Here is a 20,065-nt window from a genome sequence, read left to right as displayed (position 1 = left end):
AAATGTATAAGATGTTTTATTGATAACAAAATTTCCCTTTATTTGAAACCTAAATAAAAAATGTTCCAGGAGGACACAAAGTGCACAAAGCCAGCTCCAAGATCTCCAAGATCTGCTTTCCATGGGTTGGATGTGTGTGGAATATCTTGAGTTGGTCTGCTATAGAGCTCAAAACCCATTAAAAACCTTTGGGAATGAATTCGAACAGCAATGAAATGTCCACAAAATCCAGTAGAACATCTTCCCAGAAGAGTAGAGCTTACAAAAGGAAGCGCATAACAATTTTATTGACCGAGGGTCCACAAACTTTTGCCCACATAAGGAATGTTCATTGTAGAGAAACTTTTCCTTCCGTTCACCATTAAATGTCTGTTTTATTAATGAATCATTGTGTTAATAAAAAAAAGATTCATCATCTCCTCTTGACTCATGTGAATCATTAAGGGAAGGGTGTATCATCATGAGTCGTTCCATTTCCTGTCTGGAGGCAGAAAGGAAGATAACACCTTTCATTAACCACCAATGTAGATTAGATGTTTCTGTAGGACATCATGGTGGGGTTCATGCCCTGGTTTACAAAGAGCTTCCAATGTATATACTGTCAAAGGGGATCAATCAACAAGTGATAGGGGTTCAAAGCATTGGACTTTTAATTTGAAGGTTGTGAGTTCAAATCCCATTTGCACCAAGCTGGGCCCTTAAGGAAGGCCCTTAAGCACATAGCTGCTCAGTTTTATGAATGAGATCAATGTCAGTTGTCAAAAGCCATAAATGTAAATGGTAGAAAAGAATTTTCAAGATTTCTGAAGAATATTATAAAACATTACATGTACCATCAACATCAGACCATCAACAAGCGGAGAACATCCGGCACCACCACAACGATATCACCAGGAACTGGACATCCCTCCAAAATGGAAGTAGGAAGTATTCTATAGGTTGCCATGTTGAATAATAAAATGCATAAATGTGATTTTAAAGGGTCACTCGTACACGTTTTTAATCACTGACTTTCATGAAGTTCTCTGTTCTAAACGAATAAATGTGCATCCAAATGTCAAGAATCTGATGTCAACCAAAACGAGGTGCAGATACGACAAATTTGAGGAGTAGCAATAATGCCAACGAGATGCCTGAAAACATATTCAGCATGCTATTGTAACTTCTGACCAGTAGGTGGCACTTTCATGTTTTCTTCAGCTTCAAGTCATGGTCCTGAAGATGCTGGCCGTATTTTGTATCAGTGCTCACATTCGTTTCTTAGATCCAGCCTCACTTCCTGTTTGGAGGCTTTAAAGTCACGTTGAAGATGACGTGCCAGATTTGGTGCCGATTGGAATACGATCATTTGTAGAAGTTCGAAAGGAAGTACATTTCAGCTTGATTTTGGTATGAGGCCAATGTAAGCAGACTCCAGGAAATTATAGGAAAAAGGAATTGAGCACAAATTCCAGTAAGATCTTACAGCAAAATCGATTTAGATGGAAATTGGCCTCATTGTGTCCTCAGAAAAATGGTGGATTTTGAATTTGGCGCTATAGATATGATCAAAAACATGCCTACATGTTAGGCCCAAATTTGATATGATGCTGGTGCTAAAGCTTTGGTAGCACTTGGCCCAAATTTGGTCAGAATGTTCTTTAGAACATTTAAAATGAATGTGCCAAAGTTCACCCTCTGGTTCTAGGTGGTATCACAGACATGTTAAAAATCTTTTTGGTGCTTGGCCCCCTAATAATACAATGGAAACAAACACAGGACAGTACACTAAACCAGAAACCTAAAAAATGGTGCACAATATGGAAAAAGGTTTTTTGGACACCTGACTATAAGGTTGCTATGTGCTTCTTTCTGAACATCGAATTCTACATCTAGTCCACATTTTGCCCTTATGATAAGCTCAACTCTTCTGGGAAGATGTTTCACCAGATTTCATGAAAATTTGTGAGATTCCATTCAGCCACAAGGGTGTTGGTAACGTCAGGTACTGATGTAGGAGGACTTGGTTGGTGTTTAGATTCTTCCCAGAGGGAGTGGTGGCTCCAGCGGTTAGGGCGCTGGGTTGCCGATCAGATGGTCTGGGGTTCAAGCCCCGGTATCGCCAAGCTGCCCCTCTTGGGCCCTTGAGCAAGGCCCTTAACCCTCTATGCTCCGGGGGTCCCTTACGAGGGTAACATCAAGGTCCGTGACGTCTGAGTGACGTGGGGCCGCCTTCCCGTGGGCTCACCACCTGCAGGAGGGACTGTAAGGGACGGTGCTGTGAGGATTGGGCAGCAGTCGAAGGTGGGGGCCTGCTTAGACTGCTGCCCCCGCGACCCGAATTACGGATAAGCGGGAGAAAATGAAATGAAAATGAATGAATCTTCCACACACATCCAACCTATAAAAAGCAGATCTTTATGGAGCTGCCTGGAGTCTTGTATATCAAGTGAAGGGAAAATTTGTTTAGAAAAAATAGCACAAATGGGTAATAAAAAATACCTTGACGTCATTGTGCACCAAGTTTAAGACCTAGAATTTGGATTGAGACTTTTTAAGATCGATTAAAACCCTGAAATAAGGAACGAAACCCTGTGAGGAACCTCGTCTAGACACCGGATATTGATAATAAATGATCAATCCCGTGTACGAAATTGTCACATTTTTTATTTTATCCGCAATTTTTTTGTTTCTTTTGCGTTAGTTACTGAGAAATAAAATACGAAAGGGTCATTTTGAAAAGTTTCAGTCAACCAGCACAAGCAAGAAAATGACTCCGGAGTAGGATATCAGGATGTGCAGGGTGGTTTTTTTCCAGGTTTCCTGTGCAATGCCCACACTATTCCCACAAGCCACATATCTAAACTTCAGGGTCTGGTATGTTTTGTTAATGACCCTTCCCTAAAAACCGGCTCCTTTTATGGCGCTAATGATAATAAAAACGTCGAGTAAAGTTATCGTTTTTTGTTTCAAAATATTTTGCCTACCTTTAAACTTGCCAAAATAAAGAGCGTAACACATTCAGGGGGAAATGATGATGTTCGTTTTCTTGGTTGTCGGATTTTTTTCAAACCCTCCTGCGCTAAAATTGATAACGATGCTGGTGATTTAAAAGAACGTCACCAGCATCGTTATCAATTTTAGCGCTGGAGGGTTCATAAATTCCGTATTCGGTTCCCGTTTGCTCTCCACTCTTTCAGAAAGATGTTCCTCTAGATTGTGTGGAGATTCAGCAGAATTTGAGCTCTTTAGCAGGCTCCTCAAGATCTTCCACCATATCCAACCCATGGAAACCAGATCTTCATGGACCAGGATTGGGTTTCCTAGTTCAAGCAGAGGAAAAATTTCGAGCTCCAACATCCAAAGCACAACATTTTGTGGGGAAGAAGCACATAAGACTGGAAAGATCAGGAAAGATCTAAAGAAGATGTGTGTAAAAATAAGGGAGTAAACAAAAATCAATGATCTTGGTAGGTTCCTCAGAAACCATTCACGACACACGATTTGTTTAGATAAGCAGCAGCTGTTCTGAGAGACAAGTCAAGTCTTTTCTGATGGCGTGTATGGAATCCAACCTGAGATCTATGGTATCTATGTATCTTCTCGGACAGCATAATGTATTGAAATATAACATCTAATCAATGGAATTTTTTGGGAGGAATTGCTCCATACACCAAGAGATGAGCAGGTCACAATTTCACTTACCGATTTACATTTACTCGGTTTTTCCTTTCGTCTTAAATGATTTACTTTCATTCGTCCATTATATGATTTTTTTTTCTACTTCGTGACGATTTGATTTGTTCACAATTGAAGATCCCTTTTCGAAAGATCGCTTTACTACTTCGACTTGATTGGTTGGTTCTGGCACGTCGAAGACGATGCTGATGTTGTGTTGATCTTGTTCTAATGCGGCGTTAACGAGGTGTACAGTTTGTATTTTAGGAAATCAAACCTCCCGAATTGACTGTTTTGGACTAAAACACGTCTTAGAGTTGAGGACTAGCGCGCTATTTTCTCAATGAGTCAAATACTCAAACGCTGTTCAAATCAGACACTCGAAGACTTTTACTCGAGTTCTATCAGAACTTGTAATGGGTTCCCTGGTGGTCTAGTGGTTAGGATGCGGCGCTCTCACCGCTGCGGCGCGGGTTTGATCCCCGGTCAGGGAACCAACCCCAGCCACTTTCAATGCCGGTCCCAAGCCCGGATAAATTGGGGATGGTTGCGTCAGGAAATGCATCCAGCGTAAAAAGGTGCCAAATCAATCATGCGGATAGTCCGCCGTGGCGCCCCCTAATGGCCGAAAGAAAGTTTCTATCAGAACTTGTAATGGTTTTGTAGTAGGAGATCGATAACTTTTACTCAAGTATGATTTTCAAGTCTTTTTAACACCTTTGTTCGTATTGCGGTTTATAAGGACTCGATCTCGCTCAGTCTATTGTGAACTATTTGCTCGGTGTTATCTATTTCTAGATCTCACCGAGTTTGAAGAACCAGAGAAAATATGCTTTCGATGATGAAAGACCCAAGAATTGTGTCGGAATAGTTGGATTTGAGATCAATTTAAGGAATGAGTCACCTTATTGAAATGATTTATTAAAATGAAGTATTTCCACCCAACCGGTGGAACGTTTTATGTGTGTGTGAGTGTGTGGAGATAAACTCAAGACGCCATTGTCCCTTCTGCAAATGGGCGATTGAGAGGAGGAAGTATTATTTCAGTGTTGCTGATTTTAATGTTCCGCTGATTAAAACCTGTTGTGATAAGGAAGGAAAGACTTGAAGTCTGGAGTCTGACTCAGTATGGTGGCGTTAAGCATAATAAAGTGAGAGTGTGAGATGATGGAATCTCTGTGCTGCTGCCAAGAAAATAAGAGTTTGTTTTTTTGCATCGATAAATAATTTAAGTTTCAATTGTGCAATACTTAAAAAAAGTGCTGATTTCAGGAAAGATTTGCTTCTCCGACTGTGAATAAAGTCAAGTCAAGTCAAGTTTATTTCTTTACAGAATGTAACAGTGAAGGTGAACGGTGTGTGTTTATCCCTGATGAGCACCATGGAGACTGTGACGAAGGAAAAACTCTCTTAGATGTTATGAGGAAGAAACTTCGAGAGGAACCAGACTTAAAAGCAGAACCTCATCCTTATTGGTGACATCAAGAGTTTGATCATAAATCTTTCAACAATACAGAACACTGGAGAGTTAAAACTAACATGAGTGCTGGAGTATAAGATTATAAGTAAATGTTCTTTCTACAGTCTTTATGGTTATAAAAGTAGGAGCTACTGAGCTCAACATTTGAGATCATCACAGATCCAGCATCAGCTTCTCCATGCCAGAGTCTTTAAACACTCCCGGAGGTCCAATGTCAAAACTCCACACATGTAGCGGGATCCAAATGGCACTGGTACGTCTCTAGATAGTTCAGGATGTTTGCGAGTTCGGCATCTACTTCTTCAAAGGTCCATAATCTTCACGAGGTGGGAGGTGACTGGAGCTGGCCAAACCTCAGGGTGTCTCGGGATGGGGAGAGAAAGAGAAGCAGTGGAGAGGAATGAGCGTAGCTGCTGTTCATGATATTAACAGCACAAGTTGATAATGTGCATGTGATCAGATGTTCTGGAGCACAAGGTTGTGATATGAGATGTGTGTTATGTGTAGGATTTGCTAAAAAGATACGTTTTTAATCTGCCTTAAAAAAAAAATTGGAGTTTTTACACGCTGTGCATATATTTGCATATTTATCTGCAATTAACAATTAAGTTAAACCAGCGTACTTCCTAGCAGAAGCGGAATTAGCAAGTGGTTAAGGTGTTGGATTTATTGATAGGTTGTAAGTTCAAATCCCAGAGTTCAAATCAGTGCCAGTCTCTTAAACCTGGAGAAGAACTTCTGAAAATGCCGTATATGTAATTAGCTTTTTTCAGGGGTCACAGCTGTAAGGTTCTGATACGTTTCCCATCTCAGACTCCACTGCTCTGGTCTTGGTCTTCAAACCCGATTAGCTCTGGTCTTGGTCTTAGCTTGGACTCTATTGACTGTGGTATGTGTCTTCATCTTTTCACTAGAAATCTCTTCCGAGTTCTGATCCGGTTATTGGTGCTGATCAGCAGAATATATTCAATAATTGAATAAAAGAAGTCTATTGGCATTCGAGAGTTCCATAGAAAAGCCTTCACTGTTCCTGGGTCATCAGATCTTTCCAGAAAACTCCAGAATTATTAACATAGACAATGAAATAATTCACTGTGTAGACAGCAATGCAAAGGGAAGTTTTTCTTCTTGGGGTCTGTTGGGGTCCGGTTGTCCGGACAATAGGGTCTCAGGCAAACACAATATTATGAATACAAAGTTCACAACAAGAACACCTTACACTGGGTATCCCACCCATTTCCTTTCACGCTGTAGCCTGGTCCTGATTCATGATGATATCTGGCCCAACCCAAACACGGAACTGGCGTTACTAAGGAGTGTTTTTCTTTCTTTATTTCTCTATTTTAGTTCAACAATGCAAAGTGTAGAAATCTGGGCTTTATTGCAAAATGTTTACGTAATGCTTTTGGCGGAAGTCGTGAACGTTTGACATTTTATGACAAAATTGTGAACGTAACCAAGATTACAATTACCATTCAACTTTTCCAGACAAATGTGCTTCTCCCCCAAACGGACAACTTTTTAATCGCATGTCTTTGAATGGAGCATGAATTTCTCCCTTCACGAATCCAGCTTCGTGAAGATCTTCAGTGTCCTGCTATTGAACCCACCAATGAATTTGGAACACCATTCCCAAACCCCCTGACCTTCCTAACACCCTTGTGGATGAATCAAATCTCACAAACCTCCACCAATGTAGTGGAACATCTTCTCAAAAAAATGGAGCTCATTATAAGACCGAATAAGCAGTAAATGTGGAATGGGACGTTCCAAAAAAAAAAAATTATAATAAAATTCTCCAGCACTGAGAAGGTAGAAGCACCCTGCATTGATCCCTGGACATCTCCGCCATCTCCAGGTCAGATCCCACCTCGTGAAGATTTCAGACATGGAACCTTTTAATCAATTATTAAAAAGATTTAATTCTACATATGCTGTGTCTCCACCGTTGAGCATTTAAAGGCTTCGGGTTTGGATCAGATGGCGTTTTGGTGTTGGATCTACAAAAGATCTCAGATGTTGAGCTGATTTATGAGTTGCTCAGGAGCTCCAGCTGACTGTAGAAAGGCGTTAAGTCATAATCACACACTCCCATGCTCATGATATCTCTCGCTCTCTGGTCATCACACTCTTGGTGTCACCCAGATGAGTCTGGTTCATCTCAAGGTTTCTCATATCATCTAAACGAGTTTTTTTCTTGCTACAGGTTTGAATATTAGGGGGATTAAAACACATCATTCACTTCGATTCAATTTTTTGTTATTAGATTCTGTAAAGCTGCTTTGAGACAATGTGGATTATGAAAAGTGCTCTAGAAATAAACAAATAAAAAAAAAAAATTCAAAAAAAAAGCACAGAGAAATTTTATGGTCGGGGGTCCAAAAACTTTTGTCTATGGATTCCATATATAAGGGTCGATCTGAGGTCTGTATTTTGTATTAGAAGTGTTTATATATATTTTTTTCTTCCCATTTATTTAATTTTATATTTATTTTTAACATAATAAAACATTTGAAATCGATTTTTTTTAATATTCCCTGACTGGTTCCTTTTAAAAGAATGTCATGGGGCGGGGTGTCTTTGGGGGTCTCTGTTACAAAATTCTTAACGTTCACGTTGGACCTATTTGTGGGATCAGACCGGGAACATTTATTATTAGTAATTATTATTACTATTATATTAATATTATAATTATTATTCTAATTATAATTATTATTCTAATTATTATTATTATTATTATTATTATTATTATTATTATTATTATTATATTGGTACAGCGTGATAAAGTAAATAAGTCTCGGTGAAAGAAAGAAAGAAAGAAAGAAAGAAAGAAAGAAAGAAAGAAAGAAAGAAAGAAAGAAAGAAAGAAAAGAAGCGCGCGACGCACCGGGAGCAGATCCAGCTGCTGGAAGGAAAAAAAAAATAATAATAAAAAAAAAAAAAAAACCGCAAAGGTTCCTCCCCCGACCTCCACATCTGGAATAAAGTTAGCGCGAGAGACATCGCGACATGAGTAAGAAGTGAGTGAGGACACACACGGCTTCGGGAAGGAAAGAGAAAAGTTTTCCGAAAATAAAACAGAAGTTATCGGGATGAAGGTTTTTCTAGGAGTGGTCATGGCGCTCGCGCTTCTCCCGGTGGAGGGAAGAAAACCGCATAACGGCAACTGCGTGGCTGATTTGTGCGTGACCGTGCACGCCGACGTGTCGGATTTTAACTCAGCTCGGACATCCTGTAAGGAGCAAGGAGGCCATCTGATCACGGTCCGATCCATGCTGGTAAACACTGCCATCTCAGATCTGATTTCTGGACACTCTGGAGACTTCTGGATCGGATTACGGGACGACTCTGAATCCTGCTCGGGATCGGACGTGGGTCTGAAAGGGTACTCCTGGATCACCGGAGACAACCTGACCGACTTCACGAACTGGAAGGACGAGCCACGGGTTTGTTCGCAGAGATGCGTGGCGCTCTCCGGTGCCGATCCGAAATGGACCGGGCGACACTGCGACGATCGGATCGCTGGGTATTTGTGCGGACACGACATCAGGGAGGAAAAGTGCAAACCGCTCGCCGTCGAGTCCCCGGTTTTGTACGAGACACCTTTCGGGTTCGCCAGTGAAAAGCTCCAGGAGGTCCCGAATTCCAGCAACGCGACCCAGAAGTTGTCGGGATCCAAACACATTTGTTACTCCGGTGCCTGGATCACGGCACCTTGGAGTTGCGAGGTCTATAAAGGGGGATGTGAACACAACTGCACCAGGGTGGACGACACCTACGTTTGCACTTGTTTTCCAGGATACAGGCTCAAGAGCAACGCGGTGGGCTGCAGCAGGGCGCTTGGCGAGGTCGACCCGTGTCAGAAAGCGGACTGTTCGCACGAATGCGTCATGAGCGGGGAGAAATACATTTGTCAGTGCCGTGAAGGGTTCCGTCTGGAACAGGACGGGAAAAGGTGCACGGAAATCGACCACTGTACAAGAGCGTGTCCGGATAAAAACTCGTACTGCCTGAACAGTCCCAGGGGCTTCGAGTGCCTGTGCAAGGAGGGTTTCAGGAAGGAAAAGGACGTGTGTGAGGACGACGACGAATGTTTCTCTGGACCTTGCGAACACACGTGTAACAACACCATAGGGAGTTATCACTGTGAATGCTCTGATGGATATATAGTGTCCCCTGACAACACACACCAGTGTTTACTCTTCTGTCCAGACTATGATTGTCCGGCTGTAGCCTGCGACCTCAACAAACCGGACCAATGCGACTGTCCTGACGGCTTCATCCTGGAAGAACGTCCGGACGGCAACTTTTGCACCGATATCGACGAATGCATGGCGTCTCTGTGCGACCACGATTGCGGCAACATCCCCGGAGGTTACATCTGTTCCTGCAGGCGCGGATTCCGGCTCGTCGGGAAAACGAACTGCGTCCCTATCGACCCGCTCGGGACGACCGTCCCGTCCACGAGTGGGGCTCCTCCGTTTGAGACGACCTTGTCCTTCTCGGCCGGAGCTCTTCTCGGGATCATCGTGTGCACCGTGTTTCTGGTTCTACTGATGGTCTGCGTGATCCATCACAACAGGAAGCGATGCGGGAAAATCAGCATGGCTAAAGACGCGCACGCTTTGGAGCAAGCAGCCGCCGAGACGTACGTCAAAAAGACCTCGGTGGCGAACCTTCATTACAATTAAAACCATGAACTGTCACCAGAAACATATCCGAACTGAAGAAATAAAAGAAACTGTTACTCCGAAGACACGAAGCCACGAAATCGCAGACGATTTTATTTGTATTTATTGTAATAAAGGAAACGATTATTCCTCTGTGACGTGATGATGCGACGAGCGCTCGGCTTTTTAATATACCAGATACATCAACCTGGACATCATTTACCTTTATAATAAGCTCCATCCTTCTGATAAGATGTTCCACAAGATCCTGGGGAGATTTCTGAAGATTGAAATCAGGTACAGATGTTGGGTGATGTGGACTTGGGGTGGGGTGGGGGTGGGGGGTATGTTTTAATTTAGCCCAAAGGTGTTCAACATGGTTTGAGCTCTATAGCAGGCCACTCGAGATCTTCCACACACTTCCAGATCTTCATGAAGGTGTATTTTGTGTCATGCTGGAACAGGGTTGGGTCTCGTAGTTCAAGTGAAGGAAAAATTTTCATTCTACAGAATATATACATACGTATAGAGAGAGAGATAAATATAGATGTGTATACATGTGTGTGTGTGTGTGTGTGTGTGTGTGTGTGTGTGTGTGTGTGTGTGTGTGTGTATTTCTATCTATGTATGTATTTATACACTCGAGTTGGACTTTCATTAAAGCTGACGTCCTCTTTAATGCTCATTGAATAAATCTGATTTATTGCTCAGATTTCTGCTGCAAAAAAAAACAGGAATGAAATTAATGCTTCAGACAAATAATCAATAGAGATGTAGAAAACACTGACACACACACACACACACACACACTAACACACACACACACACACACAAAGACAATTGACTCAGGGTCAAAGATCATGAAGGGGAAATGTTGCAGAGCTCTTGCTTTACACACACACAAACACACACAAACACACACACACACACACACACATATGTATATCCTGTTCAGGAGCCGTCCTGCAGCTAAAACAATCAGATTTGCATTGTTTAAAACACACACACACACACACACACACACACAGACACACACACACACACACACACACACTGTTAAAGCAGCCTCAGCAGATTGGAGGCCCTTGTGTTTACGACACACACACACACACACACACACACACACACCCCGGAGTCCCCACATGCACATTCCTGAGGTGGGTTTCCTTATAAATCAGTGGTGTTTATGGAACACTGCACACTGACCAGGACACGAAATCCTTCTGTGGACTTTTTTTCCAGAGAGTCGAGTGAAAGAGAGCGGGAACGTTTCATCGCTCCGATCAGATCCGAACCTGGAATCTGGAATCACCGATAATGTGACCGCATTATTCCCAGCCAATGTTTATTATTATTATTATTATTATGGTTTAGATTGTTGTTGTTTATTGTTATTTTTGTGGTTTCGATTGTTTTTGTTGATCGTGATTGAAGTTTACATTGTTGAGGTTTATTGTTATTTTGGTTCAGATTGTTGTTTATTTTTATTATTGTGGTTTAGATTGTTGTTCATCGTTAATATTGTGGTTCAGATTTTTTTTTATGGTTTACATTATTATTATTGTGGTTTAGACTTTTATTATTATTATTATTCTTTACATTGATGTTTATTGTTGTTATTGTGGTTTAGATTGTTGTTTATTGTTGTTATTTTGATTTACATAGTTGTCGATTTTTATTATTGCGGTTTAGATTGTTGTTCAAATTATTTTATCGGTTTAAATTGTTGTTTATTGTTATTGTGGTTTAAATTGTTGCTTTTTTGTTGTTACTATTGCGATTTACACAATTGTTTGTTATTGTGGTTAAGATTGTTTATTTTTATTATTTATATTATTATAAGTTTAGATTGTTGTTTATCGTTATTATTGTGGTTTGTGGTGTTTATTTTTAACAGTTTGCATCGTTTTTTATTGTGCCTTAGATCATTTTTTTTTAAATTGTGGTTTAGATTGTTGTTTACTGTTACTGTGGTTTGCATTGTTGTTTATTAGGATTGTAGTTTACACGTTTATTTTCTATTTTGGTTCAGATTGTTGTTTATTGTTATGATTGTGGTTTACATTATTATTCGTTTTGTTTGTTTTTACACGAATGGAAACGAGCACCTGGCGGTTTTCTTCAAGCGCCTGCATATTTATTTTATACTCCTACGTGATATTTACTTCAACAAATTCACAATCGAGATTCTCCATCAAAAAAATTTGTTTCCCTAAAAGCTTAAAAAAAAAAGAAAAAAAATCTTCCAGACGATGTGGCGTACAAATAAAACTGAACTGAGATGTTGAAAATCTTGACGCTGCTGTTTTTTGTTTATCAGGTTTAGAAAAAAAAAAAAAAAAAAGTGAAACCGAAAAAAATCCTCATGAATATTTGCATTTTGCTGTTTCTGCATTTATTAAAAACTTATACAATTTCCTGTCACATTACACAAAAAATGTGTTTGAAATGTGGGGGGTGTTAACTAGGACCTTTTTCGTTATTTCAGAAAGCACATTTGAAGTCATTAAAATATTCTCTTCCAAACTTTAGCAATAACCGCAGTCAGTCAGTCAGTCAGTCACATCACCACCATGAGGAGGAGGAGAAACAGGAAGAGAAACTTTATGTGGAAATCTCACCATGGTGTATTTTCCACAACTTTTGCTTCTTGGACAAACTGTTACCACAAGTCAAAGCCACACAATTGTTTAGTCTCTGGATGCGAAAGCATGGAAGAAGTTTCAACAATCAGACCCGAATCCATAGGTTGGATGTGTGTGCAAAATCACGATTGAACAATCTCCTACAAAATCGCTGGAACATCTCTTCCAGATGTGTGGTGCTCATGACTAGATAGAATGGAATTGGAGTTTAACCTTCATATGAGTTTCTATAAACAGAGTTATCCGTATATTGCTGAAGATGAAGATCTCTCTCGCCTTCTATTTCCTCCTCATCCTCCTCTGTTCAGTTGTCGTTTCGCACTTTCTGCTCTGAGGGCTTTTTTTTTTTTTTTTTTTTTTTACATTATCTGAAGGTTTGTAGGCGTCGCCCCACACATGAAAGAAAACCAGGTGGATGGGGGAGGGGAAGATTTTTATTACACCAAACATGAAAATAAATCCTGCTCTATACACACGCGCACGAAAGGAAATTCACGTTCGGAATCCGACTCGCGAGGGGCGTCGTCGCTCCTGCACGTGACGACTGGGGTAATGTTTAGCGTCGATGCTATCGTGAAACACGCATGAAAATTATTTCCGTAGGAAACGGACGTATTCTAAACAAAGATCTGGATCATTTTTTTAAACAAAGAAATTATCAGAATTTGTGGGCGGGGCTAAGGAGACGACCGGCGTGAAGGAAACGCCGGATTTATGGACTATTATGGGATGTGATTTTTATTTATATACAGAATGCTATGAGAAAAGCTATTTTGAGTTTTTTGAGGACTTGTCCAACTTGGTTTCACCTCATCCAGGCTCCACGGTTCAAATTCGCAACAGGCATGACCGGCGGCATGGGCACTTGCGGCTGCCCTGGGGGTCCCGGAGGTGGAGGCGGATACCCGGCCGGTAAGGGCATCCCTGGAGGTGGCATGCGCGGGGGTGGGGGTGGCGGGTAGTTATGATTGTAGCCCGGCGGCGGGTACGCAGGTGTAGGCGGAGGCAGATTAGGAGGCGGGTAAGACGCAGGGGGTGGCGGAGGCGGGCCCGGAGGGGGCGCGCTGGGCGGGGGGTAAGCGTGCGGGTGGTAAGGCATCGGGTAAGACGGCGGCATGTGCGGGTAAGACGGGGCGTCCGTTTTCATCAGGGACTGCAGGCTCTGGTAGCCCTCGCTCGACATGTACGAGCTGGTCGTGGACATGCCCATTATGTAGCTGGAGGGTGGGGGCGGAGGTGGGCGGTGGGGCAGAGGGGGCGGTGCTCCGTGCGGTGGAGGGGGGGCCTTAGGTAAATCCGGATCGCCGGAGGACGCCGGCTCGGCTTCGCTAGGAGGCGCCGGCGCAGAGGGTGGCGGCTTGCGATCTAAAGATGAGGGAGATACGTTTTAATAATAGTTTCAATAATTCTAATAGATTTTAAACGATTTCGAGACTCGTACACAGAAAAACACTCACCAGGAGGCTGAGTTACTGGTAAAGGAGGCATTGGACTCTCAAGTCTTGGTATTTTAGACCCAACTTGTTCTACAGAAGCAAAGAAAATAAGATTAAATATTTGTAAAACATCTGTAGGTGCATATATAAATACACACTATGGACAAAAAGTATCTGGACACCCGACTTTTCCAGCAATTTCTGGTATAACTTTTTTCCCCCTTCGTTCCAACTAGGAGACCCAAACCCATGAAGATCTGGGTTGAAGTGAAAGATCTCGAGTGGCCTGCCACAGAGCTTTTGTGGATTTAATGAATCCACAAAATCTAGTGGAACCAGAGTCTTCGCAGAGCCATGGATCTTATTGGAAGAGTAAATGGAGACTAAATGTGGAACGGGATGTTCAGTAAGAAGCAGAAAGCCATCTTCTGGTCAGGTGTCCACACACTTGTCCGCATAGAATATACCAATATTATGTGTTGTATTTACCTGTGACTACTTTTAGCTCTTCTTTTGGAGAAGGCTAAAGGGGGGGAAAAAAACCAAAACAAAAAAAAATACACACGGTTAAAACACATAGTATGAGAGATTTATCGTAAAATAAAATTAGCATAAAGTTTCCCTTTACGTTAATGATTTCAAAAGAAGTTTTTTTTTTTTTTTAACTACAAATTTAATTAATTAATTAATTTTTAAATAAAACCCGATTTATTTAAAAAATAAATAAAACCCGATTTTTGCTCTGTCTGGAGCAAAAAAAATAAAAGCGAATCATCTGCACCATATTGAAGTTCAGTACAGTCTGGTACAGACGATGCACTTCTGGTGCTTCCTGCATAACCAGACTACATCTCCCCTACCCCTGTGGGCTCCTGTGTGCCATTCTGGGAATTCTGCAAAAACCATTGAAGTTGCCTCACGTGTTGGCGTTTGAGTTGCCGTGGAGGGCTGGCCTGAGGAGAATTCTTCTTGGATGCCGGTACCGGTGCAGGGATTCCTCCTGGTTGGCCGAGCAGGACTGTAGGAGGCGGCTGTGGCTTGTCTTTCTCCTGCATTTGGGGCTGCTGTGGGATTGGCTGCTTGCCCTGAGAGTACAGATCCAGGATTTGGTGGCAGATATCTGGAGGGGGAGAAGAAAAAAATAAATAAACAAAAAGGTGAGAAGGCCACCAAGGAGGTGTTCAATAGGGTTGAAGCTCTATAGCAGGAGATCTTCCAATCTATCCAACTTATGAAAAGCAGATGTTTATGGAGCTGGCTTTGTGTACCTTGTGTGAGGCTTTTGAACAGGGTTTTTGGGTCTCCAGGTTGAAATTAAGGAAAACATTTCAAGACAATTGAGTGTCTCCAAGTTTGTTGGAACGGTTTGAGAAACCACACTGGTTACCGAGTCTGATTTTCCCATCTGGAAAACAGCTGTGCACTTTAGCACACTAATTAAGAAAACAGTAACCAAATTTGAGGCAAACGCTGTAATAATTGAGATTTTCCTTCATTCCGCCTTTTTTTTCCCGCTAAAAAACTCGTTACAATATTTCCAGAGCTGCTGCGGGTGACTCCTGAACTCAATCAGGAGTTTCCAGATTTGCGAAAGACGTTTACGTCTCGAACGAATTAACACATAGCTGCCTCACTCAGTCACAGTAGACAAATGTTTTCCAGAATGTTCCCCAGGACTTCTGGTTCAGAAGTCGTCCCTCTCTACGCGTGTCCCCCCCCCCCCCCCCCACCCCAGCTGTTACTAAGGGTTTAATAACCGTTGCAAGACGTAACAGTCTATCCAGATGTGGCCCGTTTGGGAACTGCTCCCGTTGGAGCGAGCAAAAAAATAAACGAAATATTTGGCTGTATGTGATATCATTCGTTATTCATTTATGTTTATGGAACGGTTGCTCAAAAGTAAACGCCCTGCTCATCACTCGTTCCTGCGAAACAGACTAAATATAATATTTATGGATTACAGCTGTGTGAGTTTATTACTGTCTGATTTAAGTTCACCAGAGAACAAACACTGTTTCCACCTGACAAGACAATAAAATTATTTTCTACACTTTATTAAATCAAACCTTAATTCACCATCATGAACCTTCTACCACCTCAACATCTCATTAGGGTGTTCCTACCCTCCAGCAGCTCCACGGGGACGTCCTGAACGAACTGCTCCCACCATCGGCGAGACGACTGCTTGGACGTCCATTCCTGGATGTCGAACTTACACAGGCGGCCTGCCAGGTACATGACTGCTACAGCTATGATCTCGGGCTCCCACTGAAGAGACAGCATGGTGCAGAGGCTGAGGAGACAAATGGTGCAGGGTCCAATTAATACTTCAGAACATCTAACAAACCTTATGTCAGCATACACCCCCCCCCCCCTTTTTCCTTAAACCTCATAAAGGTAAACCCACCCCCCTCATCATCACACAGCAGGAAATAACATCTAAAGATCTACAGGAACCCAGATACCATTCAACCTTAAGTTCTGTCTCAGGACGCCCATAGACTCATCTTGTGAAAAGTTGAGAAACATCCTGACCAGATGGTGCACCCTGACCACCATAAGCTCCCTCCACACTTTGGAGATGTGTTCAAGGAAGTGTTCATTCATGATCTACCAGAACAGGAGTCAGAGTAGATGCTGATGTCAAAAGCTCTAGATGGTGTTTGAGGAGGTCAAAGAACGCTAGCGTTCCTTTACTCCAACCATAACACACTCACACAAGGTCTTCAGCTCGGTTCCCCAGCTTTTTTTTTTTATGCTACAAAGACCTTCTATACGATTTTGAACTTGGAAAATCCATATATGAGCGTGAAGGTCAGGAGGACACGTGCTTCGATCCATGTTTTGTCTTTTAGTAGTAATAAAAATACCATAATAAGCGAACTCACCTGTCGTTCACGAAGGTCCAGGCCATCTGCACCAGCTTCTGCACTTTATTTTTGTCCCCTGAGTGAAAAAAGTGCATAATATTCACAAACAAACCAAAAAAAAAAACCCCAACAATTAAAAAAAAAAAGTTAAAAAAGAAATCGCACCTTTGAGCTGTTTGGCATAACGCAGAAGAAACTGATACGGATGCTCCACCTGCAGATCAAACTTGATCGTCTGCAGCAAAATCCTCTCCAGGACCATAACTTCTTCCTTGGGTTGTGGAGAGAGAGAGAGAGAGAGAGAGAGAGAGAGAAAAATCAGGTCAAAAGTATTTGGACATCACATATAAAATTGCCATGTTCCTCCTTATGAACATCCATTCACTCTCATAAGCAGCTCCATACTTCTTGGAAGTGTGCAGAGAAGCATGTATAGCTGAAAAATCTCTCGCTCTCTCTCTCTCTCACTCTCTCTCTCTCACCTTCGGATCGTCTCCGAACTGGGCGAACTGCACGTCGTTCAGCAAACTGCGAGCCGTCTTGATGATGTCTTTACACTTCTTCGGCGTCTCCTCGACTTTTCCAGCCAAAAACAGACAGCAGGCTCCAGTCACCTGGAACGCCGACAACACGGATTCGGGTTCTTTGGTTCTTGACATCATTAATATGAATAAAGAGTCGGACGGAAGGAAACGCGGCGACTTACGTATCTGGGGAACTGTTTGAACGAGTGAAACATGTAGAAACGGTGGAAATAAATGATTCCAGTAGCCAAAGTGTCATAATGTCTGATACAGGGGGGGGAAGGGGGGGGGGGGGAGTCAAGGAGCACAAAACATCTAATACTTCATATAATAATCCTTAAAAAGGACAATTTATAAACCATGAAGAACAACATTTCATCAGCCGACAGTTAGAGATAAGAGTAGTTCTGATTGGCCAATAATCAGAAATAAAAGTCCTTTTGATTGGCCAATGGTCTGAAATATGACGACTTCTGATTGCTCAATTTTTTTTAAATACGAGTTTTTACTTATTTGCTATTACGAGTTTGCTATTACGAGTTCTTTGGATTTTCCAACTCTCAGAAATACAAGTTCTTCCGACTGGACAATTTAAAAATAATAATACAAAAAAAAAATCCAATGGTCAGAGATACGAGTTCTGATTGGCCAATTTAAAAATTTTCAAAAATATAAGATCTTCTGATTGGCCAGTAATCAGAGATACACTTTTATTCTTCTTCTGAACAGTTTTTTTTAAATACGAGTTTTTACTTATTTGCTATTTGTTAAATACGAGTTCTTCTGATTTTCCAAATCTCAGAAACACGAGTTCTTCTGATTGGTCAATTTTCAAAAGTTCTTCTGATTGGCCAGCAATCAGAGATACACGATCTTCTGATTGGCCCACGTTCAAATACGAATTCTGATTAGTCAATTTTCATAAATATGAGTTCTTCTGATTCAACTTTTTACGCCTTTGAAATCCTCGATAATCTTTGGAAAATTAGAGAAGCCTAGCTTTAAAAAAAAAAAAAAAAAAAAAAAAGGTAGCAGCAATATACAAGTCTGGTTCCTCCTTCAGAGCCAAGTGAAGACACCACAAGCATCTAGAGGAACCCCATGAGCTGCCTAAAACCTTGAAGGCTTCAGATACCAAATCTACAATGAAAACAACTTCTCATCCAGACTGAAGAACACTATCCACGGTGTGAAGCATGGAGGTTCTTCATCAGTGCTCCTTAGAAGAAACCTCAAGAAAACCTTGAGAAAGAAGGATTATCTCAAGAAACCAAAGGAACATCAAGATAAAAAGAATAAAAGAGTTTTGAACATGACAGAAGGATACAGCCCGAGTCTGGTCCCGACGTCGAAGATGAACCGGGCTCCCTCACGGCGGTACCGAGCCTCCGTAGCCGGGTCTAGACCCTCGGATTGGGACGGAGTGTGCGCCAGGTCCTTCTTGTCCCAGTACCAGCATGGCTTAATGTGGTCCAGAGTGGTGACGTGAAAGGAAGGAGTGGTGTTCTCCTTATTTTCCTTCATTTGCCAAAAAAAAAACCTGCAGAAGAAGAAAGAAAGAGACCACGCGCACCTGATCAGTGAGGAAACCCCATGACGTCATCAATGAAACTGAGGGGGAAACCCTTTAACGCGTCACATATTCCTGATCGAAACCAAATTTAATTTATCACACGGTTCTGGATCTGGATCTGGATCCGGAACCGAACCCCAGACCACTTCCGGGAACCGTTTGTTAGCTTTTGCAATGTTGACTTGAGGTTCACGTTTCCGTGATGACGTGAATAAACTCGAAACGAAAACGTATTAAATATGTGTAGATAAAAAAAAAAAATTAAAAATGTTTTGGAAATAAATATTCAAAGCCCTATTTGAAACTAACTAGCCGGCTAAGGCTAGCATGACTAGCAAGTCGATATCATTCCAGCTCAGTAAGTGTATCAATCCATCAAAGTATATCTTAATATTTATAAAGAAATAAGGAACTGGTTTACCTTTTAACAGAGTATAAACTGCGTCTGCGTATAAAAATCTACATAAAGTCACAAACGGGGAGTTTTACTCCCAGCTAATCTCCACAATAACCACGTTTTTCTTCGGTATAAGTAACAATGCTGCTCTGTTATTCTCATTACTGCCCCCTAATGGATGGTCTATTGAGATACTGTTTAATGGCCTTTAAGACTTTCTGAACAGATACTTTTTATTATTTATTTATTATTATTAATTTATTAATTAATTAATTTTTATTTTTTATTAATGACAAAAGAACAAGAGGTAGTACATACTCATTAAATTTACACTTACAGGAAAATAACAATACACTGTACATGAAAAAACATACATTTCAAAGTTTTTTTTAGAGCATTACATGTTTTCAGTGCTATTTTGTCTCTTGTTTCTTTCAAGAGATTCACATACAATTCGAAGTCATTAATAAAATAGAAAAAGTTTCGTCTACATTGAGCCCACTTTTTCTTATGAATATGGAATTTTCCTAATAAATCAAACAAATGTATAATATATTGTTGTTCACAATTCAAGTTGTCACGTTCTGTATAAAACAGCACTAAACAGATACTTGTGTCTCTCCTGAGCTCCATCCAGAATACATCACAGCTGCTGCAACCAATCATCACTACTGTTCCCAAAACCCAATCACTGATCACTACTGTTCCCAACACCCAATCACTGATCACTACTGTTCTCAACACCCAATCACCGATCACTAATGTTCCCAAAACCCAATCACTGATCACTACTGTTCCTAAAACCCAATTACT

General features: G+C 41.4%; 2 protein-coding genes across 2 annotated transcripts; one reads left to right on the top strand and one right to left on the bottom strand.

The window, feature by feature from the left end:
* Positions 1-7,960: 7,960 nt before the first annotated feature.
* Positions 7,961-10,486, top strand: thbd (thrombomodulin). Its single transcript, XM_083534899.1, has one exon. The coding sequence runs from the start codon at positions 8,230-8,232 to the stop codon at positions 9,826-9,828; it is 1,599 nt and encodes a 532-aa protein (XP_083391025.1). The 5' UTR covers positions 7,961-8,229; the 3' UTR covers positions 9,829-10,486.
* Positions 10,487-12,869: 2,383 nt separating this feature from the next.
* ccnk (cyclin K) lies at positions 12,870-19,405 on the bottom strand. Its single transcript, XM_083535604.1, has 11 exons — positions 19,277-19,405; positions 18,610-18,822; positions 17,465-17,546; positions 17,241-17,372; positions 16,924-17,029; positions 16,777-16,834; positions 16,012-16,181; positions 14,809-15,008; positions 14,378-14,411; positions 13,910-13,978; positions 12,870-13,817 (listed from the first exon to the last, which is right to left on the bottom strand). Exons 2-11 carry the CDS (start codon positions 18,804-18,806, stop codon positions 13,258-13,260), a joined length of 1,608 nt encoding a protein of 535 aa, XP_083391730.1. The 5' UTR covers positions 18,807-18,822; positions 19,277-19,405; the 3' UTR covers positions 12,870-13,257.
* Between the last annotated feature and the right edge of the window lie 660 nt (positions 19,406-20,065).

This window comes from Silurus aristotelis (genome assembly GCF_946808225.1).
Source record: "Silurus aristotelis genome assembly, chromosome: 29".
Classification (NCBI taxonomy): domain Eukaryota; kingdom Metazoa; phylum Chordata; class Actinopteri; order Siluriformes; family Siluridae; genus Silurus; species Silurus aristotelis.
Note: the sequence above shows the minus strand (reverse complement) of the source record. Positions and strands in the feature narration are given on the sequence as shown.

Bases quoted from the DNA above. Each gene is read 5' to 3' on its own strand.
- thbd (XM_083534899.1), top strand. From the start codon at position 8,230: ATGAAGGTTTTTCTAGGAGTGGTCATGGCGCTCGCGCTTCTCCCGGTG.
- ccnk (XM_083535604.1), bottom strand. From the start codon at position 18,806: ATGAAGGAAAATAAGGAGAACACCACTCCTTCCTTTCACGTCACCACT. The intron at 15,009-16,011 runs GTAGGAACACCC...CTCCCCCTCCAG, and splicing joins CCCCGTGGAGCTGCTGGAGG to ATATCTGCCACCAAATCCTG. The intron at 14,412-14,808 runs GTGAGGCAACTT...CCCCCCCTTTAG, and splicing joins GGCAACTCAAACGCCAACAC to CCTTCTCCAAAAGAAGAGCT.